The sequence below is a fragment of the Alligator mississippiensis genome, chromosome 7 (genome assembly GCF_030867095.1).
Source record: "Alligator mississippiensis isolate rAllMis1 chromosome 7, rAllMis1, whole genome shotgun sequence".
Classification (NCBI taxonomy): domain Eukaryota; kingdom Metazoa; phylum Chordata; order Crocodylia; family Alligatoridae; genus Alligator; species Alligator mississippiensis.
The window spans coordinates 85,551,213-85,578,421 of NC_081830.1; the positions used below are offsets into that span (position 1 = coordinate 85,551,213).

Consider the following 27,209-nt stretch of genomic DNA (forward strand, 5'->3'; position numbering starts at 1 on the left):
AGGTGTAAACTTGACTGAGGTTATTAAAAGAAATCAGCAGTGATGGGAGGTCAACAAAACAGAGAAAACACATTATGAAAAACATCAACCCAGCCATGCATCTCACACGAAACAGCATATTAATTTATCACTTCACCGACTGACTCACAAAGAGAAAAGATTCCTTTGTATAAGTCTTAAAAATAAGTCCGCTGACAACTGGATACTGGTTTTAAAATCATCACTTTTCTACTTTATGTTTTTCCTGATTTCATTATCCAGGAATAAGAGCAAAACATGGTCTGCGCTAAATGATAGTGATGATTATCTATTATTTCTACACATAATAGCAGGCATGATCACAATCAAAAGGAAAAGGCAGGCTTAGCTTACCTTAATTTATTACGTATCTTAAATAGCTTTTGTCCCCCCTACACCTTAACTGTATTTAATGTCAAAAGAGGCATCTGAGCACCGTAAGCCACATTTAGCCATCTGCTTTAATAGCAAACCCAAAGAATTTAAATTTTAGAGAGAGATCTTAACAATGTTGACCTCTGGGCCAAAGCTCAGTGTCCCTGGTCTACGTGGATAATGCTGCTGAACATAGGAAAACTGAGGCAGACAATTGAAGGGTATGTAACAGGAAAACAAATCTGAGGCATGCAGTCATGCAATGGCAGGCAGATCTGATGCGTTTTATATTGCCATCGAAAGGCAGAAACTACTGAATTAACTACGCTCCTTCATTACTACAAATCTCTAAGATACCAGGAAAAAAGAAATAGCATAAAACATGAATGAAGTAGCTCTAGAAATGTTTAAACTTTGTAAATGTCCCAGACTGAAGATGTCAATGAAATCATCACCGAGAAGCAGCAAAACAGAAGCAACCACAGAATATTTTGTGATCTCTAGAGTCTGTACAGGGCAGCTTTCTCTTCTCTCGTGATAGTCTACTATCACCGAGACACTGGATCTAACAGATGAGCAATGGCTGGTATGCAAACAGAACAGAGGAGGCTACCCCTCCGCACTTTAGATGAACGCAGTAATGCTGAAGTGTTAGGCAGTGTGCTATGAGCCAAACAGATGGTGTCCTAACCTGGACTAACAAGATAAGGACTGTTTTAGGAAGTGTTCACTATTAGCATTATTTCATTTCCCTCTTACTAAAACAGTTTAGCTTTTGGAAACATGGGAAGGAAAAAAAAAAAGTGTATTAACAGTGGATGCGTGGCAGCTGCAATGCCATGCAAATTTCAGGGTATGGTTTCAGCATTGGAGTTCATTAAAAAAAAAAAAAAAAAAAAATCATTCAGAGAAGACTGCCATGTTTTATGCTATTTAGATTAACTCTAGAAAGCCTGTCTACTCCGAGCTAGTCACAACTTCATGCTAATTCTATGTTCTAGGTGTTGCCATGGAAAATGGCCAATACGTGCAGGGTTCTTACCACTAACAAGGCACTATCATCAGTGTGCTGAGACCTTCTTGATGGGAAGGGGCACTGGGAGGTGGGAGAGATGGAGCAATGTCAGAAACAAACAAAATGACACGGTGTGTGAACACGCACAGACGTTCTGGAATATGGAGAGTTTCCTTGTGCTGTTAACATTTAGAGGCAATGTAGTTATATGCATCTACCGTTCACTCTTGAATGTGCTGCTAGAAATCACCAAAAATATTACCATACAGTCATGAGCTGTAAATTAGAATGCATTAATACCAATTTAAACACGAATTATTTAGCTTTCTGTGGCTGTCTCTTAAAAGGAAGAGACAACTACATATCTAAGTCTTCTTGCTGTGCGGAGGAAGGAATGCCTTAGAAAAGGACTTCAAAATTGAAAACAGAACATCATGCAAGTGAATGAGCAAATGTTTCAAACAGTCAGATTCAGATAATTCTCACACATGCAACTGGAAAGTATTTTTTACAATGTGCTCTGTGCACTGCACTCATTAGCACCTCTTGCTTTGATTAATGCTGACAAAGAAAATTAGTCTCCTTTGAGAGGAAAGAGTCCGTCCGCTACTATACAGTAGTACAGATGCAAAAAAACTGAACAACTGCCATTGTAACAGGTCTGCAGTATATCAAACTGCTTTAACACAACGTGTGAGCTTTGTAATTCTCTTCCCGCACCAACTCTGAACACAACTTCTTGCTAGAATTTAGGTCAGAAGCTTACTCTAGAACAGGGATGTTCAAGCCCTGGCTCTCAGGGCAGTTTCAGCCTCCAGTGCCGTGTCACGCAGCCTGCAGAACTCCTTACAGATCCAGAAATTTGGAAGTGGGGGAGTGTTAGCACCCACTGTTCCCCTGCTGCCGTATTTTCAGGCTTATGGGGAGCCCTGGGTCCTGCATGCTGCATTTGGTGCCCAATCCCAGCATGCAGGGCCGGACAGAGGCAATGCTGGGCCCCAGGACCCAATCCTGGAGTGAGAGAGGGAGGCCAGGAGGGAGAAATGCCAAGCCCTCGGGGCCCAATCCTGATGGGAGGGGAAAGGAGGAGACATTATGGGCTCCAGGGTCAGATCCTGGCACATGGGGCTCAATTTGGCGCACAGACTAGTCACACATGCACCACTCATCTGGCCCGTGGGGCCAAAAGGTTGAGCACCACTGCTTTAGAATAAAGCTAGTATATTTTACTGGTAACACAATAGTTTTCTGGAATAAGTGCTAATCTAGTAATAATGAAACGATAGGAGTGAGAGCACTGGAAGAGAAGTGTCTGCAAAACTGCTTATTTTAGTGCTCCCTTTAGAAAATGAATTAGCTTAATTGTAGCAGTTCAAAGAGACTCTTAAGCAGGAGCAAGAAATACATTTTATATATATAAAGATAAAAAGCACTAAAAGCAACACAATAAAGAGGTGATCATAGATGAAACAAAAGGAAAAATATAAAACTAGTATAATAAGTAACCAACAGAATTGCAATGGTTTAAAGAAAACCATGCAGTAACTGAATGATGAAGAATATCAACCAGCAAAATGTTTCTTACAGATTTTTTTTGTACAATCACTCAAAATTAGCTAACACCTTAATATGCCATGCTGCTCTTACCTCACTATCAAGAGGACTTTGCTTCTGAGGGCTCAGGGATGCCTTTTGCTGTGGGGAGAAACATTGGAGTTAATAGGATGTGACAGACAAGCATAAACATGGAACTACAGTGGTATTTGGAAACATTTTAAATTCCTGGAAGCCTTAATTTTAAATAAAACAGACAGTGGGGAAATTTCAAGTTTCCATTACATTGAAATTTAGCAAATACTGTCAGTCTGGGGTAAACTTTTATACCATTACAAAAAAATGGATGTCTAGATTAAAGCAACATAGTAAGCCTAAAACCCTCTTCCCATTACAGAAAAAAGCTGTGGCGGAAAATAACGATCTGCTCACAAATACCGGGCAACTAAATGAAAACTTTTTTGACAATGAACAATTGGTATCCAGAATGCAAAAAAAGCCTTCAGCTGAAAGGATGATTTGAATCTTCAACAAAGACAGCTTTTCTCCAACGTGCTGCCAGGAATTTGAACCGAAGAGGTGTTAATGGAAAGCAGTGTTGTAAAACAGTCAGCTAAAATCCATTCCTTAAAACAACTGCACAGATCACAGAAAAGCAAAACAGCACGACTGCCTTTCCACTGCAGGCCACCCTTAAATCACAACGTGTAACTGCATCATCTCTCACTCCCTGTTACAGGCAGAGCTGGTGTGGATCCTAACAGCAGGGGATTCAGCTCGATGCAAACACTAAGATAAATCTAAGGTGTGGAAATTGGTCAGACTACATTTGCCTCATTGGGAAAACTACTTCCTCATCTGCCAAAACCTTCCTCAAAATCCCCTTTGTTCCATAATCTAACAAGGAGCCATTCTTTCTTATGCCAACCTCTTCTAAAGGAGGAACAGAACGACTACAATTGCCCATTCTGCAAAAAAGACACTTCAGACCTGTGCCTTGTGTAAACCCCTCTCTGCCTACTTGTTCAATTTTTATTTTATTTTTCCCTGCATCGCACTGTAGGTCCTACAGACTGCATCTTGTGAAAACAGATGAGACATTTTTGTATAAAGCGTAGGTCACGCTATAGCTGTGTGAGAGATGTTGGACAACAATGCCCACACTTCGCTGTTACTGAAGGCCTTGGAGAGATACGTGTTAGACTTCATGAAAGCTATGTACTTTGACAAAGTCAAGGACAGCCTCCCTCTGGATCTGCTTTGTTCTTATCCTCTCCTCCTCATACTGAAGTGCTGCGAGCTGGGCCTCTCGCCGAGTGCGCTCCACTAAGTGGTCTCGCTTTCGGTGAATGTCTGCATCTGTGTTAGACATCTGGAACAAAACCACTGTGTATTAAAGGGAATGCATTAGGCTGAAAGACTGCAGATAGCTACCGAAGGAGACGCAGGCAGATCACAGAGATGCAGCACATGCTGAGGTGAATCAACTGGCTAAGAACGTTTGACCAAATTTGTCACAAAAAAAGAAAAAAGGCAAAAAAAATGAAGGAGTATAGGGTATTACCTGATTGTGGGTGTTTGATAGACAGAGATGGTAAGATGAATCAGCTGGGGCTCTGACAAATAAAAAGACAGCCATATAACACAGAATAAGTACATCTTTCTTGAACTGGATTATTCTTCAAACATCAACTGCCAACAATACTAAGATACCCTTGTCAATAGTACAACCAATCTGTGAACTAACCCACAAGCGGTTAAGTTCTAGTGCCAAGTAATGATCTAATAATTGCCAATCGTATTACAGACGCTTGATGATGGGTCTATGTTGTGGTTCAAGTGTAAAGGCTAGGCTCTTATCCAGCTGGAGATGTATGGATGGGAGTATGAAATCTGGCTTAATAGTCAGCTATAGTCAGAAATGCTTGAACACTAAGCGTCCTATCAAAGGGAGTTGAAGAACTTTTTAGTTCTTTCACACGTACAAAACCAATTGATCATCACACCTATTAGCAAAGAGATGCAGTAGTTACATGCTTCTCTTCCCTACCTCTCTGCTCTGTCCACGTAACTCCTTAGTCCTTGGTGTCGCTCTCTGTCCTGCAACAAACTTAGTGTTTCTGGTCTTCGTAATTCATCAGTGTCCCTGCAAGTAAACCCAGGGCGGACTGATCAACCATGCTCAGCAGTTGTCACGTAAAGTCATTTTTGTCTAGATTACAGCTGCTTGTCAAGACAGCGATTAAACTGTAAACTGCAGGTGATTAAGATGCCCAAAGCAAGTGCATTTAAACATAAAGAAATAGATGCGGGGCTCCTGAGGCAACTCTCGGAGACCATAAAAGCTAAAGAGGCGGTAGTCATGGGGGACCTAAACTACCCGGACATCTGCTGGGAGACGCAGACAGCAAGGTCCCATCGCTCACGCAGGTTTCTAACCTGTGTACAGGACCTCCACCTGACACAGGAGGTGCATGGTCCCACTAGGGGGAATGCCATACTGGATCTGGTATTGGCAACGGGAGATGACAAGATAGGGGACCTCCAGATCGGTAGCCATTTGGGAGACAGTGATCACCTAATAATAGAATACACCATAAGATGTCGAGTGGGTAAGGTAACTAGTAGGGTGAAAGTGCTAGACTTTAGGAAAGCTGATCTCAATGCACTCAGGCGATTAGTCAAGGACGCACTGCAGAGTAGGAGTTTTGAAGGGATGGGAGCCCAAGAAGGGTGGCTGTGCCTTAAGGAAACGATCCTTCGGGCACAAAGCAAGACGATCCCCGAGCGAGGCAAAAAAGGGAAAGGGGCCAGGAGGCTTCCCTGGCTGACCAGAGAAATCCAGGGCAGCCTAAGGGCCAAAAGGGGAGCACATAAAAAGTGGAAACAGGATGAGATCACTAAAGATGAATATACCTCCTCTGCTCGTGCTTGTAGGGAGGCAGTTAGGCGGGCCAAAGCTACCATGGAGCTGAGGATGGCAACCCAAGTAAAAGACAACAAGAAATTGTTTTTTAGATATATTGGGAGTAAAAGGAAGGCCCAGGGAGGAATAGGACCACTGCTAAATGGGCAGAAACAATTGGTGACAGACAGGGGGGACAAGGCTGAACTCCTCAGCGAGTTCTTTGCCTCAGTGTTCCTAAGCGAGGGGCACGACAAGTCTCTCACTGGGGTTGTAGAGAGGCAGCGGCAAGGCACCAGACTGCCATGCATAGACCCTGAGATGGTGCAGAGTCACTTGGAAGAACTGGATGCCTTTAAGTCGGCAGGCCCGGATGAGCTCCATCCGAGGGTGCTGAAGGCACTGGCCGACATCATTGCAGAGCCACTGGCGGGAATATCTGAACGCTCGTGGCGCACGGGCCAAGTCCCGGAGGACTGGAAAAGGGCTAACGTGGTCCCCATTTTCAAAAAGGGGAGGAAGGAGGACCCGGGCAACTATAGGCCAGTCAGTCTCAACTCCATCCTTGGTAAAGTCTTTGAAAAAATTATCAAGGCTCACATTTGTGAGAGCCCGGCAGGGCAAATTATGCTGAGGGGAAACCAGCACGGGTTTGTGGCGGGCAGATCATGCCTGACCAATCTAGTATCCTTCTATGACCAGGTTACGAAACGCCTGGACACAGGAGGAGGGGTGGATGTTGTATACTTAGACTTCAGGAAGGCCTTCGATACGGTATCCCACCCCATACTGGTGAACAAGTTAAGAGGCTGTGACGTGGATGACTACACAGTCCGGTGGGTGGCAAATTGGCTAGAGGGTCGCACCCAGAGAGTCGTGGTGGATGGGTCGGTATCGACCTGGAAGGGTGTGGGCAGTGGGGTCCCGCAGGGCTCAGTCCTTGGACCGATACTCTTTAATGTCTTCATCAGTGACTTGGACGAGGGAGTCAAATGTACTCTGTCCAAGTTTGCAGATGACACAAAGCTATGGGGAGATGTGGACACGCCGGAGGGCAGGGAACAGCTGCAAGCAGACCTGGATAGGTTGGACAAGTGGGCAGAAAACAACAGGATGCAGTTCAACAAGGAGAAATGCAAAGTGCTGCACCTAGGGAGGAAAAATGTCCAGCACACCTACAGCCTAGGGAATGACCTGCTGGGTGGCACGGAAGCGGAAAGGATCGTGGCGTCCTAGTGGACTCCAAGATGAACATGAGCCGGCAGTGTGACGAAGCCATCAGAAAAGCCAATGGCACTTTATCGTGCATCAGCAGATGCATGACAAATAGGTCCAGGGAGGTGATACTTCCCCTCTATCGGGCGCTGGTCAGACCGCAGTTGGAGTACTGCGTGCAGTTCTGGGCGCCATACTTCAAGAAGGATGTGGATAACCTGGAGAGGGTCCAGAGAAGGGCAACTCGTATGGTCAAGGGCCTGCAGACCAAGCCCTACGAGGAGAGACTAGAGAAACTGGACCTCTTCAGCCTCTGCAAGAGAAGGTTGAGAGGCGACCTTGTGGCTGCCTATAAGTTCATCACAGGGGCACAGAAGGGAATTGGTGAGGTTTTATTCACCAAGGCGCCCCTGGGGGTTACAAGAAACAATGGCCACAAGCTAGCAGAGAACAGATTTAGACTGGACATCAGGAAGAACTTCTTCACAGTTCGAGTGGCCAAGGTCTGGAACGGGCTCCCAAGGGAGGTGGTGCTCTCCCCTACCCTGGGGGTCTTCAAGAGGAGGTTAGATGAGTATCTAGCTGGGGTCATCTAGACCCAGCACTCTTTCCTGCTTATGCAGGGGGTCGGACTCGATGATCTATTGAGGTCCCTTCCGACCCTAACATCTATGAATCTATAAGGCTCAATGACACCTGTTGTGTTATAAATACCGAAGTGTGTCCAGTAATATCACTTGCTGTTGAGAACAATTTTTAGAAGTAGATAAAACTGGCATTTCTTTTTAAACACTGGACATCCCAGCTTTCATGAGCTTTCAAGTGCAATTACACTGTAGAAAGATTACCTTTGTTTAAAAAAAGTGTCACTGAGAAACTTCATTATTCTCTCAGATATGTCCACAACTAATGCTCAGTTCACTGACAAAAAAAAAAAAGATCTTTCACCTACCAGTGCTACCGACTCCACCTAGGTTCTTAAAAATCAAGCTGTGCTGTCACTTACATCAGCACCAGAGACAGAAATACTGGAATCAGATCTCAGCTAATAAGTTTTGTTTAGGAGTGAGGGGGAACTTAGTGGAACCATTACCAAACTAAGTATTCAGGGTCGATAACAAGAGAAGGCAAGTGCAAAAGACACCCGTGCTTTCACTATGCTGTGTTCTCTTTAAAAGAAGTACTCTTAAGTTTCAGCTAAATGCTTAAGTTGTATATGGAGGGATGTGCCTTGACAGGTGCAAACAAAACCGTGCACCTAAAAAAAACCCAGTTATTGATTTTGCCCATGTAACTGTGTACAAGTTGGGCTCTCCTTTCACATAAAATACACTCGCGTAGGACACAACTGAAGATGCTTCCTTTTGAATTACCTTACAGCTCTCAGGTGATGCACATAATGCCCAGTGCTGTTTGGATTTAACAACACTGGATCAAAAAAAATCAAAAATCAAACTCCACATCCAGATCTGAAATGGCACGTAGCACTGCTGAGTCAGGAAGTTGCTGCAGGCTGCCCACATGTGCAAGCTGTATTTACCGTCTTTAGCTAGCTAATGTAGCTACTCTTAAGAGAAAGCCTGAATTACGTCTAGCTTTTCAAGAGCTTTGATGGCTCCAGTGTGCTGTGGAAAAAAATTAAGGCTGTCTGCCAAGGTATTGCAAAAAATTGTTGTGGGAGTAATTTACAGTTTATGTGGCTGGCTGGCATAAGTAAAATATTCCACTACTATAAACTTCAAATACTCCAAAATACGAATTAATTTTTACACAGCTATTTTTCTTTAGTTTTGGAAGGAACAACATTTTTTTTTTCTGGTAACTCATTAAAAATGTAATTCCACTGCAAGGAGAGATGAATGGGATGAGACGCTGGATTAAATCCGTCTGCTTAAAGATCTCGTGCCATCTCTGTGTTAAAGCTGACAAACATCAGAACCCCACGGAACTATAATTTACTTTATCATTCGTGTGGATTGCCAAAATCAGCATATGTACATAAAAACCCTCTTGTCTAATTAATTAGAGTTGTCTTATTGCTTTCATGTGCGTCAGGGAGACTAGTTATTCCCAACTTCAGCTATAGCTCCCAGCTATTCTTTCAGACCAAGAATACACACTTCATTTGAGGAGGACATGGCAGGTTGCTCTTTCAAGGTTTGCTTGTGGACACTACGGGGCAAGGAATGCTGGCACACGCTGAAGCATTTGCCATCTGCAATAGCAAGGCAGCTACTGAACGTGCACACTAACCACACTGGTCAAATCCCAGGAAATCCATGGAGGCTACGCTGCTGTCCATATGCAAAAAGAGCTTTCAGAAAATAAACCCACTGCTCTTAAATTCAGATTCTGTAAGATGACCGAGAGAGAGAGTTCCAATGTACAGAATTTCCAAAATCTATTTTAAAAAAATGTATTTAGGGCATAGACAGCAAAGCATCCAAAACCAGATTGCATCTCACGCTAACATTCCTACAACAGTCCAAGACTATTTTTTTTTCTTTTTTTACAAGGAAAAAAGTTTCTGCTGAGGCCCCACACAGAAAATTTCAACCTCAAGAGAAATGAAACAGCTCAATGACAAATCAAAACATGGTCTTAACTGCAGCTGCATGAGGAACTATACATAAATGTATCTCCCCTTCTCCTGCTCTTGTCTCTTGAGCTCTTTCTGTGTGATTCCTTATGCTTTTCTTGACTCTATTCCTTGTGTTTTGCAACCTCTCAAATCAGTTTATTACACACTTCTTCCAGGAGGGGAATATTAACCTTATTATCAGTAAAGTAGCTATCAATGAAAAAAATACATAATTCTCAAGAAGTCTGTGTTGTTAACCTAAATGATCACCTGGGCTTTTGGAGCCAGTTCTTGCTCCTCTCCCTTTTCCATCTACAAAATATGAAGCCTATTTAGTTAGATCTGTCTAAAATATTGGCATAACTATGCCAGTTCAAATCCCTAAAACAGATTAATTTAAAAAACTTAAAATTTGTGTCTGTGGATGTAAGTTAATTTGACAATTTAGGAACACAAACCTGAAGAATATAAGCATGGGTTAGGGGAACTTAAAACTGCACAACTGGTTTAAATCCATGCACTTCACAAATATAGGCAAGCCCTATGTCACCTTCCATCATTATATTTCATTTTAATGGGGCCTGTAAATTCCTGACCATGAACAATGACTTATTTGTAGTTCCATGCATATTTCAGGCTAAGTAGAAAATGTTCAGAAAGATATACCACATCCACTCAACAAACAAGCATTGTGCAAAGATGTGCAATTTATTTCCAATCGCTTTTTACGATCAAATTGTATGCAGCTTTCATCTATATTTTCCCCCAATGGATTGCATTTTAGCAAATCATTTTTAAGACTCTCTGCCAATTTGATCTACTTTGAAAAGAACATAATTGTTTATGTGGGCATATTCATTAATAATATTACAGTGAGGGTTTAAGTTGCCAAGTTTTGGCTACAAATTATCATCATGTAGATTTTACATTCTAAACAATAGGGCACTTATCTTACATGTTTATAAAGCACCCTGCAACCCAAAAGGCTCTATTATAAACAGAGCTCACTGTAAAAACCAGATTTCTGGTTCAGGGGAAATTTGGACTTTTTAAAAATTAGTTTTGGCCTAAATCACAAAACTATTCTGCTTTGGAGACAAGATTTCATAGACATTCAGGCTGGAAGAGACCCCGAAGGATCATCGAGTCCAGGGGCAGGAAGTCAGCAGGGATAATAGGATCCCAACAAGATAAACATCCAAATGCATCTTGAAGGTGTTCGAAGTAGGTGTTTGAACCACCTCCGGTGGCAGTCTATTCCAAACCTTGGGGGCTCAGACAGTAAAGAAGTTCTTCCTTATGTCCAGCCTGAATACTGCAGTCGTGGCAGTTTGTGACTGTTCAATCTTGTCATCCCTTGGGCCGCTCTGGCGAACAGATGTTCCCCCAGATCCTGGTGAACACCCCTGATAAGCTTATAGGTGGCCACCAGATCACCCCTGAGCCTGCGCTTTTCCAGGCTGAAGAGTCCCAGGGCTCTCAGCCTGTCATCGTAGGGTCTGCTTCCCTGACCTCTGATCATGCGCGTGGCTCTCCTCTGCACACTCTCAAGCTGCACTCTCAACTAAAAGAAGGTACTTGGCAAAACAATATGCTGCACCCAAGGTTTGCACCATTTTACCCCATAGTTGAGGGCTGTCAGGTCCCAGTAGGCTACGGAGACTGGAAGCCCAGAGTTCCTGGAGCCAGTGTAGTTAGCCTAGCATTGCTTCTCTGGAGCTACATCCTTGGAAGCATCAGTATCCCCAGCAGTCTGCCATGAATCCAGACAGGGTTCTGTGAGAAACCTTCTTTTGATTTGCTTTAAAACTTTGCTAAACTTGAGATGTTTGGGGCCATATATTTGGGGATCTAGGATTTGACATGTTTCAGTGAACCTCTGTTTTGCTCAAAATCTTCCAACCAGTTATAATCAGAAATAAAAACACTCTTCTCAGGTTCTCTTACCTATTTTGAAGCAAGTATCGCCTTGTGTCCTCTGCTCTCTGAAATTCTCTGATGGGCACTGGCTTTACTGGTGAGCCCTAAAGCAAAATGAAAACGCAAGACAAAGTAAGCAACATGGTCAAAGATTCAAGAATCTCTTTTGTCGCACCAAACTAACCATAGGTATAGCATCAGCTTGCCTAGATGCAAACATATGATTGCTGGTTTTAAAAATCCCTGGCAAAGAAATGAAACACAAATCAAGAAGAATGCTGGCTGTTATGTAGGCTTGCTTGTGTTAGGCTGCACATAATTAATGGAAACTTGAATTTAAAGACTGAACATATCTGTCAAAGAATTGCAGTTTGAAAAACAGAACTGCTAGAGGTCTGGGGAAACATAAGTACCCCTCAAAGCATTATAAAGGTAAATGGAAGGATTTATTGTAGTCTGAGCATACTGTTTTGCTTTAGTGCCTCAAGCCCAAGGATATTCTCACACAAGGTGGTTGTGAAGTATGTAACATCATCCACTAAGCCGAGTCTCTTGTTACGCTTTGATACAGGGGCATGAATTCAGATTAGCATGGCATACAGACAAAAGGGTCATATTGCTTGATGCTTCCTGCATTTAATTTTAGTTTTATGAAGAGACTTTTCCATTTCCTAGTGTGCAGACTCTCACAGCAGAGATCAATTTCTGATGATGTGCGTACGGCAGTGGCTGCTGTAAGCAAAGCAAAGATGTTTTGCAGCTGCCAAGATTCAAACAATTTTACAGAAACTGTTGGGGAATTCTGGTCAAGCATATTTTAACTGGTGTGTTACCATAAAGCACTGAAATGAAACAAGAGAGTCATATTATCGCATTCTAGAAGTGATCACCTCTGCTTCTTTAGAGATAGGCATTTGGAACTAGAATGGGACCACTGGAAGGAGCACTTAGTAACAACTTCTATTACAAGCAATGCATGTAAAAGTTATGCAAAAGCAAGTGAGATCCTGTTTAATGCATTCTGGGGAAATGTGGAGGAGACCACAGGCACCCAAAGTAATGTGAACTGCTACTAAGCTAGTTATATTTCTTGGATTTCTAAATGCACCGGTGCAGTTCAAATATCAGAAACCAGCTTTCAAACACTGGGATACTCAACTACAGAAAACAAAAAGGACATTGTTCAGGTTTGTCTGAAAGGATAAGCGCTGAGACCAAGTTCTTTTTTTGTTTTAATGGAAACAAGTCCCATCTCAAGGATACTTATACTTGTTTCTAGTCACTTGTAAACAATTCTCTAACGAGATTTTTAACATGCACTAGTAACCCACCTTTATTGACCAATTGCTGGATCCCAGGATTGACTCAGAATGATATCATGTCACACACTTATCTCAAAACACAGAATTTTTGTTCAGAACCGCTCTGCAAATGCACTCCCAGTTTGAAGTCCTGGTAATGTTACAGAGTGTTACTGAGGATACCAACACAGAGCAAGCAATTGTTGTGGACAAGTATGATCTCCTAGCTCATTTAAAATCCATAGTTAAAAGTGAGATCTGCCATGTTTCAGTGGTACAGGTTGTAGCCGTGGTGGTCTAAGGACACAGGCAGACAAGCTGCTTTGGGTAAATCTGATATCTTTTACTAGACCAATTCAAATAGTTGGAAAAATCCTTCTTTGCAAGCTTTTGGGTACAAACACCCTTCTTCAGGCGGAGGAAGTCTGCAGTTGTTCTGCACTCTTCCTGGATGGAATGGAATAGAAACCAGAGGCCAATATGCAAGAATACCAATCAGTGAAAATGCAAATTGAGACAGTCAATTGGTGAGAAATGGGTGTGGGGTGGAAGGGGAATGTAGACCTGGGGATAAGATATGGCTGGTCAACAGTAGAGGTTACCTGGGGTATCAGAAGTTAGGCAGGTTATAATGTGCCATAAATCCAATGTTTATATTTAGTCCATGATTGATTTAATCAGAAATTCAATAATCATCACCCTCCCATGAGACAATCTCTTGAATACTCCAGAACCAACATTTCCTTTTTAAACACTATGATCACAATCCAGAATGGTAAAATATAGACTACCATATATAAACACATGACATTCACAGACCAACATACATATCTGCACAAAACCAGCAATCACCTTGAACAAGAAAGCTGTAATATACAGCCATGCCCTCCGATACCACCGAATTTGCACTGAGAACACCCGTGATCGTCACCTCATGAATCTCAAAAGGGATTTCACTCAACAAGGCCATTCCACTAGAGAGAGAGAGATCGCACTTCTGAAAGACACACCGGGATACCACGTGAAGAACTGCTACAGTACAGAAGGAAAACCCCCATGAATTGCACACCACCAGTTATGATATCATCCTTCCCTGGAACCTATATGGAAAATCCTCAAACAACTGCAACCCATAGTAGAAGAAGACCCAGTTCTTAAAGAGATCGTCTCAGAAGCACCCATCCTAGCCTTTAAACAAGTACTGAACCAGCCTCATCACCAGAAGCAAACTTCCTACATCCCAGAACACACTGAATGGATCCAGACTGTGCCATGACAAGAAATGCAAAACCTGCCAACACATCTCCACCACCCCCACTACAACTACACCCCACATCAGAAGCATCTCCATTCCTGGATCTTACACCTGCACCTCCAGAAATGTTATACATCTCATCCAGTGCGCCAAATGCCCCGAGGGAAAATATGTAGGAGAAACCAAACAACAACTGAGTACCAGAATGAAGACGCACCGAAAACCTATCAAAGATAAAAATACCCAATTACTTGTGGGGGCACATTTGAAAAAATTATTAAGGATCACATTTGCGGGAGTCCAGTGGGAAAAACAATGCTGAAGGGCAACCAGCTTGGATTCATAGCAGGCAGATCCTTCCCAACTAACCTTGTTTCTTTTTACGACCAGGTCACAAAATGCTTAGATGCAGGAGTCAAGGTAGATGTCATTTACTTGAATTTCAAGAAGGCCTTCGATACGGTATCTCATTATATTCCCATAGGTAAACTGAGTGACTGTGACGTAGATGATTACACAGTCAGGTGGGTGGCAAATTGGCTTAGGGGTTGCACCCAGAGTGATGGTGGACGGGTCGGTATCGACCTGGAAAGAAGTAGGCAGTGGAGTTCCGCAAAGCTCGGTGCTTGGACGGGTGCTGTGCAATGTCTTCATCAGTGACTTGGATGAGGGTGTGGAAAGCACTCTGTCCAAATTCACAAACGATACCACATTGTGGGGCAAAGTAAACACACTAGTGGGCAGGGAATGAATCCAGGAGGATCTGGACAGGTTGGAAAAGTGGGCAGAACAGAACAGGATGCAGTTCAACAAAGATAAGCGCAAAGTGCTGCACCTAGGAAGAAGGAATCACCAGCGCGCTTCCTGGCTGGGGGACGACCTTCTCAGCAGCACAGCGGAGGAAAGGGATCTTGGAGTCATTTTTGACACCAAGATGAGCATTAGTCATCAGCGTGACGAAGAGAGCAGTAAAGCTAATTGCACTTTATCATGCATTAGCAGGTGGACAATCTTGAGAGGGTTCAGAGGACCACTTGTATGGTTAGGGGCCTGCAGGTTAAGCCCTACGAGGAAAGATTGAGGGACCTGGATCTCTTCAGCCTCTGCAAGAGAAGGCTGAGAGGTGATCTTGTGGCCGCCTGCAAATTCATCAGGGAAGGACAGCATGGAATAGGAGACACTCTGTTTTCCAAAAAATCATGGACTAAATATAGACATTGGATTCATGGCACATTATAAACCCGTCTAACATCTGATACCCCAGGTAACCTCTCTAACTATTTACCAGCTGTACCTTATCCCCAGGTCTACATTTCCCTTCCTGTTTCTCACCCACTGACTGCCTCAATTTGCATTTTCACTGGCTGGCTCTCTCGCATATGGGCCTCTAGCTTCTATCCTACTCCATCCAGGAAGAGCACAGAACTGCAGACTTCCTCAGCCTGAAGAAGGGTACTTGTACCTAAAAACTTGCAAAGAAGAATTTTTCCAACTATTTCAGTTGGTCTAATAAAAGATATCAGATTTACCCAAAGAACCTTGTCTAGTTAAAAGTGATGCTCGTGATGATAAATGTGTTGACAATTGACATATTTCCCACCAAATGAACGGAGGAGCAAGGTCCCTGTAACAAATACATATGCTGACAAAAATCAACCTGTTACTTGTGTTTCAAACTCAAACAAGCCAGCATTTGTCAGACGTTACCAAATGAAGTGGACAGGAGTGGTTTTCTAGATACGGGCGTTTACTAACAGGGAAGTGTCAACTTCCACAGTTTTCGTGGGAGCGGTCTCTTTGGAAACTCAATCACCTCCTCCACACAGGAGAGCATTAACTCGCAGGATTCCTGCTTCTGAGCAAAGCTCAATGTGGCCTGGAGAACCATTTTGCAAGCCTGAGGCAAGTGCTGCTTGGAGCATCTTGGGACTTGAACTGTGGCCCTACACAAAACGCTGCACTGTGCTGTTACTCCAAGCCGACTCTTACACTCTTCACCAAAGAAAACCTCTGTAGACAAGAAGCATTAACACCATCACAAAGGCTTTCAGTGGATAAATGAACTTAAACTAATTTAAACAAAAGCACCACCTCATTAGAGATTCGCCGTTGTTCAATATATGCCATGAACTGCGAGCTGAGGCTGGCTGACTCCATGCACTTGGGTTGCCTCACCTCTTCCTCCTCCTCTTCGGTGGCACAGCTATCAATATAGTCGATCTGATCCAGATCATGTTCCACTTGACACACATACACAAAGGAAACATCCATAATTAGATAAGCAGCAGGAGTAAAAAAGAAAAACCAACATAAGAGCAAATCTCAGGAACTAAAGTCTGACAACACTTTTCTTCTCTTTGGGAAAATCCACATGGGCATTTTGTGCCTTCTGCCTGGTTTGCTAATATTTGGTAAATACCAGATTTTGAAACAATCTTTTAACAGTTGATTAAAAAAAATTGAACGAGAAGAACTATACACCAGGCAGGTAACAATTTTAAAGCTTTGACCATATAGGATTTCCCAACTGTTAGAAAAGCATTTGCACTTTGACCAAGTATTAACAAAAGCAAAAATGTGCGTTTGGTTGCAATTACTACGTCTCTCTCTCAGACGTGTTTTATGAGCAAGCATGTACCATCAATTTACACCAAACTATACATAAAATGGTAAAACAAATTGATGAATTATGATAGGCTACAGTTAGATAGATAGTCTTTCATGACCTTTGCTCACTTCAGCAGGGTTTAGCAATTCCTTCTTCAAACATTATAATGATGGAACCTGTCCCCAAAGCAGTGCGGTACTAGATCTCATTAGGTCCCTTTCCAGACCTCCTTTCCTATGATCCTACCAGCATAAACCTAGACAGACTCTGACCAGAATAAAAACATAAGAGAATAGCTAGCTGTGTATGACTGCTCTAAGCCTGGAAAGTATGCAATTATGCCAGTCAAACCCAAAGAGTGCAGAAGTTTTACTTAAAAAAGAGGAAGGAAGCAAAAAATAGGGAACCACTGAAATGAGATGGGAGCGTGAAGGGCAGGGCACAGTTCTGTTCTCACTGATTTCTCTCTTCAGCAACCCCCGAAGGCCAGGATGCTATCTGGGGCATTTCCTTATGCACCACTGCTTCTGTAAGGTTCTGAAAAGGGGGGTTGGTGTCAAGACAGCAAACAAGGATCCTGGTGAAGAACACCGAGCTGCTAGACAAGACATCCGGGGTGTTGTGAAGACTCCCTAACACCAACTCCCCAAGCCCTAATGCACTGTTCTCCATCACCCCTTACCAGACAGCTCATGGTAACACAGATGAAGATATGACACAGGCAGAGGACTATAAATGGGGGGAGATGCAGGCATTTTGAAAGGGCTGTCCTACCAAAATTACTGCAGTCTGCCTCCCTGCCCTTAGCTCTCCCTGGCTTGACTAGGACAGCTCTCTCTCACCCTCGTTGCACTGCGTCACTCCAGCCACTCAAAGCACCTTTCCCGAGTCTTCCTTCCTCGTGGAATCTCCTCCATCTTTTCCAAATCTCAGTTGAAAACCTCTCTCTCTCGGCCACGTAACTCAAACGACTTGCAATGGCACCACATAATTCCTTTCATAAACTTATCACACTCCACGCTACTAGTCAGGACTTTGACATGCCATTTGTATGAAAAGCCCTAGAACAAATTAAAGTTGCTATCGTAGGTGGGGCTGGCAGCACAGTGTGTTATTAAGGTTGTGCAACGCTTCCCTTCTTACAGCTTTGCCAAGATGTAACTGTTTTGGCTGTGTTTTTGTTTTATCATCATCTTTTTATTTCAGCCAAAAATGGATTAGTCTTTTCTAAGAATGAGACTAAGGAAAAATACAAATGTGGTTGAGACGAGGCAACTGGAAGAAAAAGCCGAGGGAGAAGAGGGGAGACTGGGATCAGAGGCCGCTTGAGGGGGAAGACAGGAAACTAAGAGTTGAGGTAGAAAGGCAGACTGGCTCGGTAAGGAGATTGGGGCCAAGGATGGTGGAAAAGAGCTCAGGGAGACTGGGACCCTCTGGACAGAAAGACTGAGAATGAACGGGATAGGAAGGTGATGGAGAGGGGAGGCAGATCTGGGGAGGAGCCAGGGTAAAAGAGTGGATGAGGAGCACACGCAGGCAGGGTGGATTGATTTAAAATCAAGGCGATTTAAATCACTGATTTAAATCACCAAGAGAAACCCCTGATTTAAATCAAGTTTTCCACTGATACTTATTCACGTATTTCTTAAACAATGGCGCAAATCTGATCACTAGAACATGTTAAATTTACAAGTCAATACAGCATTTTACATCTGTCCTTAAACTCTTTTTTTTTTAATTTTCAAATGTTACCAACTCTAACAGACACGTCATCACAACACTAAACAGGCTGTCCTTAAAACTTCTACAACTAGATCTCATCCACCCCACTCCTACTGTCATTTTTATTCATAGCCTGAAACAGAAATAAGTTTTCCTGCTTTTTCAACTCCCAGTCGATTTCTTAGCTTTGAGTGAATAATCCCAAACGATACCAAACCATGTCTGATTGGTAGGTAACTTAATGTCTGTGAGTGTGACAGAGCCATTAACTCATTGTTATGAGACTGTAAGTGTAGGTTTAGCATGCTTGTGATGAGATTTAATTGTAACTGTTATTTTTTAAATGAGAGAGAAATTTACTATTTTGATTAAAAAAATAAAAAATCTGATTTAAAATTTTAAAAATCTGATTTAAATAAAAAATCAATTAAAAAAAATCACTTATTTTTATTCATCCTGCATGCAGGGAAGCCGGCAGACAGTGAGGAAAGGGAATGTGGATGGGGATCAGCATAGGCTACAATGGAGGAGACTGATCAATCAACTAAGAAAGGGATGGTACCAGGAATTAGCATGTACCAGGCCAGGCAGCTGGTACTAAGATGAAAGTCCTCATGAGCAGATAAGGACTAGGACAAGAAACTAGTGGGCAGAAAAGAGAGAAGACGGTGAGGCTGGAGGGAATGGGATGATAGGGATCACACTGCAGGGGAAGGACAAAAGTCTATGCTTGCTAAAACAACCTGTTCACAGCCTGGGATTCCTGAATCTCAGCACCCCTCTGCTTTTAGTAAAATAGGGAATCCTTTCGTAAACTGTCTCAGTGCCCTCAAGTATTGGTGCATGTAGAGGGTGACAATCTCCCATGCTATCCATGAAATCCTTTTGCTCAAGTGGCAGAGATGTATGCAGTAAATGTTCCCATCCTGCTGATGGCCTCACGGCTGCCTCCAGATGAGTGTGGCTGTGCAGTATGTGGCGTTGCAGACACGTCTGTGGCACCTCACACTGCACATTCAGCTGTTCTCCATGCTGCAAGGGAGCAGTGCAGGGGGTTTTTTTGACCCAGGGGTCAAAAAAAACACCCCACGTGCAAAAAAAGTGGAGTAGCACACGAGGGCAGCATGTGCCACTCAAAACTGGAGCCTGGCTGGCTGGAGCCATGCTCCAGCTGCCAGCCAGACTCTGCACGGCAGGATTGCTGCTGCTGCAGCCCCAGGATACCTTAGCCTCCCCTATCCCAGCAGGGGAAACCAGCCACATGCCAGAGGGTGCATGGCACAGGCATTCCCTGGGGACAACTAGCAGTGGCACAAGGTGTCCCACTGCTAGTTTTCCCTGAGGGAACCAAATGCCCACGCTTGTGTGGATGCAGCCTACGAGTGCCAGTATTTTGTAGGTTACAATAGCAGGGAATCACATGATTGAAGGCAGTTTCATAGAGCCTTTTGCAAAAAAGAGGCTGGAGTAAAGTTGTCTAAGATGTGTTTAAGTCTGGTAAATGTCATGATCTTAAAAGCATGCTACGAATGCAGCTTTTTAGTGTAATGATAAATATAACCGAGTCCTCCGTGACATCTTTTCCCTCAAAGAGCCTATTGCCTAGAGCAGATACGCACTTTGGAGCTTCAACATGTACAATCAGATGTTTACCTCCACCATTAGTCACAATAGCACTCCCTCGGTTCTCCTGGTATTGATTTTCTCTCCGCAGCCGCTGCTCTTTAGTGATCTCTGCCACTCGCAGAGGGAGGTCTGAGAACTCATCTGTAGGCTTTACAAAACAAACAGTGACAGTCAAGAAGCAGCCCCTCTCGCTGCAGGCATACATGTTCAGTTATCTTTACCCTTCCCTGAGCTTCTTATTCTGACCTTCCTGCTGGGCACTGCTCTCACAAAGACGAATTCCCAGGGATGTCTCACTAAAATGTGCTGCTTTTATATCAAGGGTCATGAACAGCCTGTCCAAAACTTTAATTTACTTTTCCTTCAAAACTGCATGGATAGATAACACGCACCCAAGGTGGGGGTGGTCAAGATCCTCGAATGCCACCAGCCTGGGGTTGAGGACACGCATGGAGCCCAGGGCTTCCATGAACACGCCAGGCCTGACCTGCTGCCATTTGCCGTTTCCCCAAAAGGACACAGGAGCTGTCCGTCTCCTGAGAGCAAGAGACAGCCTCCTCTTTCCTGTGACTCTTAAATAGCAGAGATACACTTCTGCCCTTTTGAAAAGCTACACGTAAACTGGGAAACTTAAAGTCATCGCACTGAGAACCTTCGTTAATTTTAAAAAAGCTGCTTACTTGATTTTGTTTAATGAACCAGGAGCTGCACAAATTATGACATGATACAACAACTAGCATGACCTTTCATAATTCTCCTAGTGGAGTAGGCTAGTATTAATTCATGTCTATCATGTTCTGTATCCTCCTCTCATATTGCATATTTTTAAAAGATGTCTCAATAAAAATATTAATAAGGAAATGACACTTTAGAGTTGCACTAATGTTAGTGAGTCCCCTCGCATATTCAGACTTCCACGTTATGCCTCTTTTCTACATAGTATTACCCCAAGAAGAAGAAAACTACACTTACTTCGTTCCCTGACCATCTTTTGTCTCCGCTGTCCACACTATTGAAGCCAGAATCTAGTGCTCCATAAGGACGACCCGAGTACAGCTCCTCATGACTGTCAAGCAGATCGTTTGTATTACTGGCATGTCAAATATCATGGAAAAATTGTTGTTTGTTAAAGAGCTAAAAGCCCGAATTAGCTACTTAGCTGAAGTGAATGGTAACCACTAGCTCAGCATATTACAAGTCGTCATATTGTATTTGCTATGCATAATATATTCTAAGAGGATATAAACTTCCAAATACAAACATTACCATCTGTTAGCCTACTGTCTGACCCAACGCATCTGTCCCGGTCTTGGAAGAGCTGATCTGACAGTATGAATTTAGCCTTGCCACACACCATCCAAAACACAATCCTGACAAAGGTGATTCCTTTGCAAACTGGCCTATTAATATCTTTCCTTCAGCAAGTCTATTTAGTTTGTGAGAGAGACTTGGGTGTTTTAACTGAATGACTCTTCTGCTCTCCTTCAAAGAACTCACTTTTTCATAAGTAATCTCACAAGCACAGATGCATGCTTATTCCACAGACACATAATTGTATGAGAGTGCATCTCTTGGAAGAAGCATGGCAATATATAATGCACATACATTATACATCTCTTTTCTGTACCATGTGTTAATCATCTAAATGGCTCCATATATAGATGCTAAAAATGCGTTTTAAATAATACATCACTGCTCGAGTGATATACAGCACACATTTAGTCTTCACCCATTAAGTTGACTTTGTCAACAGCATGTCTAAAAGACAAATGTGCTATTACATATGTGCTACAAAGGGTTAAAATATAATGCATATTATAAGGGGCTATACGGGACTCTTCCAGCTCTAAGCAGGCACAGAGGCTACACAATTCAGCAGTGTGGACCATCACAGATGTCAAGTCTGGCAACCGCTGCAGACTGCCACAGCGACAACGTAACAATGGGACTTGTCTGATCCACTGCAGATGGCATGTCACAATGGATCAACTGTCCTGCTGGCACCCAGTGCCCTGGGGGAGAATCCCAACAAATAGCAATTGCTGCATAATACACAAGGAAGAGCTTCAGGAAGCCGAAGGCTCCACCCAAGCACAGCTAATTGCAAGTCATTCTCTCCCTGCTATCTCTCTCAAGTTGTCACTCTCTTTAAACTCCCCCCTTATCCAGGAAATACTTAGTTTAAAATGTCTGTCGTTAGCCTTATTTATGAAGCACCCCTAAGTGTGCAGGTTGCTTCACAGAAATAAGTGACAGGCAACTTGTCCTGTGCAATTTGCAGTTCTAGACCGACATGACATAGTGACAGCGAAGGAAAGCAGCCAAGTGCAACAGCCTGACACTTATTCTTACGTCCAGACCCAGAGCTGGGCCTGCAAAAGGACCCAATGTAGGTATCCTTTCGAGCCTGCTCCAAACTTTGTTTGAGACAGTAAGGCTCCATGGATGCAGACCTGTACGCTGAGCAAAAAGATATGAGTTATGGACCCGCAGCAGAAATATGGAAAAAAATACCTCCCCTTCTTTTGGGTAGAGGGAAGCAGAACAAATCATGAATATGCTCAAGCTAATTTTAAAAAATTTGCTTTTTCATATGTATTCACCTGTGTCAGAAATTTCTTTTTACAGAAACAGAAAAAAATGCCTATAGTAGCCCGGTGACTACCAGCTACTCAGCTGGTTGTACCCTTGAAGCAAAAGGACAACCTAAAAAAGTATAATACAGATAAAGGTAATACTGTATTCCAGGTAAGGAATAGAAAAAATGATTCAGACAGCAAAATACATTGTCTACAGAGTGACTGTATTTAAGAGATAAGGGTTCACAGTAAGGAAATACTGGATTAATAACATGGTGTTTAGAGGCTGTAAAGGGAGAAAGAACCAAAGAAGCTGGTTTCCATGGGGTCTGCCACTATAATTCCATTTTAATTGCAACAGAATCTAGAGAATCAGGTTTTCACCTAAATAATTAATTAAAACTGAAGTGTCCAAGTAACTCTTCATTTATCAGTTTCGATCCAACAAAACTACTATTGTTCCATTTCTATCCTACTCAGTTAACACATGCGAGAAACATTTCATCTGTCACAAAGAACAATTTTCCAACTATTTAGTTGGTCTAATACAAGACATCACATTTACCCAAAGAATCTTGTCATCTAGCACTGAATCTCTCTGACAACTAACAAATTCAAAATCACAGTTCCTTTCTACCTCAAACCATACTTTCTATTTCCAGGATTCAGAGTAATCTGAAAACAAGGGTTACTGACTGCCAGACAACAGCTTTTATGAAATCAGCTGAGAGTACAGAGATTATTCCTTACTGACCAACTGGTGATAAACAAGGATTAAGTAATTAGCTCTTCCGCAGAGCATTTCTGGGGGATTACAGAACACCTGGGGTGCTACATGCAGGGCATAAAGCTAAAGGCAGAGGAGCTAACTATCTGAGAATGGTAATAACAACTCTAAAATCCACTGCCTAAAAAAGGCTTTTGGCATTGAAATGGAATATATCCATAAAAATCACTTATTCACTTACAGCCGGAGCTCCAAAGCCACATCATGATACATGCACATATTTCTATATTGAGACTACGGTTATGAGAGCTTTTCCAAACTTAACTAGTCCAAGGATTCCTACTCATCCATGTGCCAGTACTTGAGACGTTTAATGCTTCTGCTCCAGACCTCGCCTCCCTACCTTAATGTCAAAGCTAATGCTAAGCTCCCAGAGGCCACTGCTGTTCTGTTTTCCATTCAGTCATGCTCTTGAATGCTCCAAATTGCAGTCTTGCAACTGAGACACTGGTTTGGAGACTACTACAGGATAAATTTTGGAGAACATTATCAGAGTCTGCAGACACTGTTAAGGTCAAAGTTTTATTCTGGTAAACTGAAACAGTCATTATCTGAAATGACAAGGAACTGGCTTAGTTTTATTAGAAATATTTATATGTTTAAAAAGTGTTCTGTAATCAGGAAGTACAATGATACAGTGATGCTGACCGTGTTGTGGTATAGTTTGCATGCTACAGCTCTGTCCGCTTCATCAGAGAAGTTTGTATATAAGTAAGAAAGCACTAAAAACCCTAGTTTTGAAATCAGCTTTGCAGCAAGACAGACTTTACTCCTCAAGTTTAATTCCATGCTTTCTCAACCTCACTAGGGGGACCAGATAACCTCTTAGCAGCAGATAAAGATCAGATGCAACAACCTCTGTCAACAACCTTTGGTAACTCAGATCAGAAAACTCTGCTGACTTGCCTGTGGATGCTAACTGGAGTACGTATACTATCCTGTTTTTGAATCGTTCTGTTCATCTCCCAAATTCTAGATTTTGATTGGGGCAAAAGGTCATCTTTTTCACATGCACTTGCTCAACATGCACATGAAACCACACGGGGAATAACTGAAGCTGGTTGGTACATGACAATGAGCAGGTGAACAAGCAGAGTCCTGTCACCCTCTTTTTCAAGCAGTTCAGCTACATTTTTTAGACTGTGTCCTGGCGCAAGAACTTTTCAGATGCCCAATAGGGATGGGCGTCCAGGGAAATACCAGACAGCTGAAGCTCATTCCACACATGATGGAAATGAAATTCATAGCAGACTCCAGAAGAATCTCCATCCTTGGAGGTTTTTAAGACCCAGCTAGACAAAGCCTTGGCTAGGATGATATAGCTGGGAATAGTCCTGCTTTGTGTAGGAAGCCGGACTGGGGTGGGCAATTATTTGGGCCTACGGGTCACATAGGCAGTTCTGAGGAACTGCTGCAGGCCGATCAGCACTCCCCTTCCTCCCCATAACAGCCTGAGACCACGCCACCGCCCCAGCATCCAGCAGCAGCTGAGCGCCTGGGCCCAGAGCCCACCCTGCATCTGCTGTGGACTTGTCCTGGCCGAAGCAGACCAGCTCTGGACCAGCTGGGACCCACACACACAGGCCCGACCCTGGCCTGCTTGCTCCGCACCAGCCTAGCCATGCTGAGCAGTGGCAGCAGTGGTGGTGGTTGGGCAGAAGGTGCTGCTGAGCACTGGGGAAAAGCAGCTGCCTCCCCCTCACTGCTGCTGGGCCCTTCTTGCTGCAGCCACCCAGACCTCAAGCCCAGGCTGCCCTGCAGCTCCTCTCTGCTGCCACCACTGCTGGCTCCAGGTTGCACAGAGGGGCAGAGTGGCAGGGCAGATGAGCTGCAAGGCAGCCCGGGTACGGGCTCTGGGAAGCTCCAGCAAGAAGGGCCCAGCAGTTGTGAGGATGGGGTAGCTACTTTGCCCCTGTGCCCAGCAGCAGCTTCTGGTGGTCCAGAGAAGGCACACAGTGGGCTGGGGTCGGGGTCGTATGCACGGATCCCTCTGGGTCCAGAGCAGGCAAAGGATGGGGCCAGGCCAGGGCTCTGCATGCAAGTCCCTGCCAGTATTATAGGGCTGGGGCCAGTGCTGTCGGCAGCCGGAAGGAGCCGCTGCCACCTGGCTGCCTAGAAATGCAGTCCAGCCACAGAGCCACCCCAGCCCCACTGCGCGCTTGGGGGCAGTGTGATGCATCACGGGCCAGACAGCACCTGGGCCAGGTGGGACCGAGGGACCTGCTACAGGCTTGATCCAGCCTGTGGGCTGTATTTTACCAACCACCTGGATTAGATGGTCTCTTGAGGTCCCTTCTAACCCTAATTTTCTATGAAGCATCTTAAATGAGTTTTGCCAACCCTTTTATATTGGTATTGCGAGTATTGGTAAAATTAGTGAATTATTTTCAGCATATGAAATGAAAACCTTAGCAGTCATACTTTGGAGAGTTAACTACAGTGGAGAACCACAAAATAAAGTCAATAAGCCTATGGTCCAGTGGTTGATTTTATACTTTTCAAAAGAAATGACAACACATTATGTTGGAGATCAATAGCTTTAGATACAGTTCACTGGACTTGGCAATTTATGTCACCGAAAAAGCATGACCTAGTTTCTTTAGGCCTTCTGAGTAAAGCAGCTCTCTAAATCCCTGCCTCAGTTTAATTTCTGTAATATGTTCCTTATCACAGCAAAGGTCAAAGACAATATCACGCGGCTTAGCTAGCAAGGAGCCTCAATACTTTAAAAATCAAACTGCATCCCAGTTGTGGTCTCACTAGGCCCACATACAGGCTAGTAACACATACCCTGATTTATTTGCCATGACTATTACTGCTTTTACTCAAATCTAAGGTCAACCCTAAATTCAAGACCACTTCCCCCAGTAATTAGATCTTATATATGGAAACTATAAATTTTTTTTATAATTTTCAAGGTATAGAAACTAATTATCAGAGGGCTGTCTTGAATTCACCCCCATCCATTGCTACAGCAGGGGAAAACAGAGGCTGGGAGTAGGGGTCATGTGTCCCCCTTGCCTTCTGCTCCCCTGACCACTTCTTCCCCCTCCCACATACCTGCCCCCCATGCCACCAGCACACCCCCACCCCCAACTCCCCACAACCTCTGCCCCTCCGCCCACTCTTACTGTCGTGATGCTGCTGGGGCTTTATGTCTTTCCAGAGTCCTTGCTGGGCCAGTCAACAGTGTTGGTGCTGCTGACTGGCTGGGCAGGGAACGGAGTTTCCATGTTCTCTGTGCCTGGGAAGGAATCCAGCCCCAGCTGTGCCAGGCAGTAAGGGGGAGAAAGGAGGGAGAAGAGGGGGCAGAAGTACAAGGAGGTGGCGGAGGCAGGAGACTGCCATGGGTCTGTCTCTGGCCCCAAACAAGGCTCAGGGACAGAATTAGAGCTGCAGCAGCTGCATGCCCCTCATTCGCTTTGAAAGCAAATCTAAAACAAGGGCCTTTTCCCACTCCCATGTTGATGGGGGGGGGGGGGGGAACGACTGGGATGACGGGATGGACCCTTGTCTTAGATTTGACTAAATACAGTATTTATTTTGAGCCAAGCTAACGTGCTTGGTGCTGTGCAAACACAGCCCCTGCCACAAGAGCCTGAACTCTAAATAGATGTGTAAAGTGCACAAAGTGTTTGTGTTGAATCTATCTAATGTGGATGCAGAACCAAAGGGGAGCTCTCTGTCGGCCCGTGATGCAAATCCTCTGTCACAGCTCTTTGGTACAACTATGCTGGCTCCTTTGCTT

The 27,209-nt window shown here is 43.7% G+C and overlaps 1 protein-coding gene across 10 annotated transcripts in view; it reads right to left on the reverse strand.

Moving 5' to 3' along the window:
* LRCH3 (leucine rich repeats and calponin homology domain containing 3) overlaps positions 1-27,209 on the reverse strand; it is a 98,451-nt gene that overhangs the window by 20,100 nt on the left and 51,142 nt on the right. For 3 of the 10 annotated variants that reach the window (XM_059731247.1, XM_059731246.1, XM_059731242.1), the window contains exons 7-14: positions 21,068-21,161; positions 20,123-20,243; positions 16,231-16,379; positions 11,611-11,687; positions 4,527-4,578; positions 4,185-4,334; positions 3,056-3,103; positions 1,436-1,489 (exon numbers count right to left, since the gene is read on the reverse strand). In XM_059731247.1, coding sequence (XP_059587230.1) covers positions 1,436-1,489; positions 3,056-3,103; positions 4,185-4,334; positions 4,527-4,578; positions 11,611-11,687; positions 16,231-16,379; positions 20,123-20,243; positions 21,068-21,161 — 745 coding nt within the window. Of the gene's footprint in view, positions 1-1,435; positions 1,490-3,055; positions 3,104-4,184; positions 4,335-4,526; positions 4,579-5,012; positions 5,109-11,610; positions 11,688-16,230; positions 16,380-20,122; positions 20,244-21,067; positions 21,162-27,209 lie in introns of all 10 variants that reach the window. The other 7 variants (XM_059731240.1, XM_059731238.1, XM_059731241.1 and 4 more) reach the window with 6 other exon arrangements.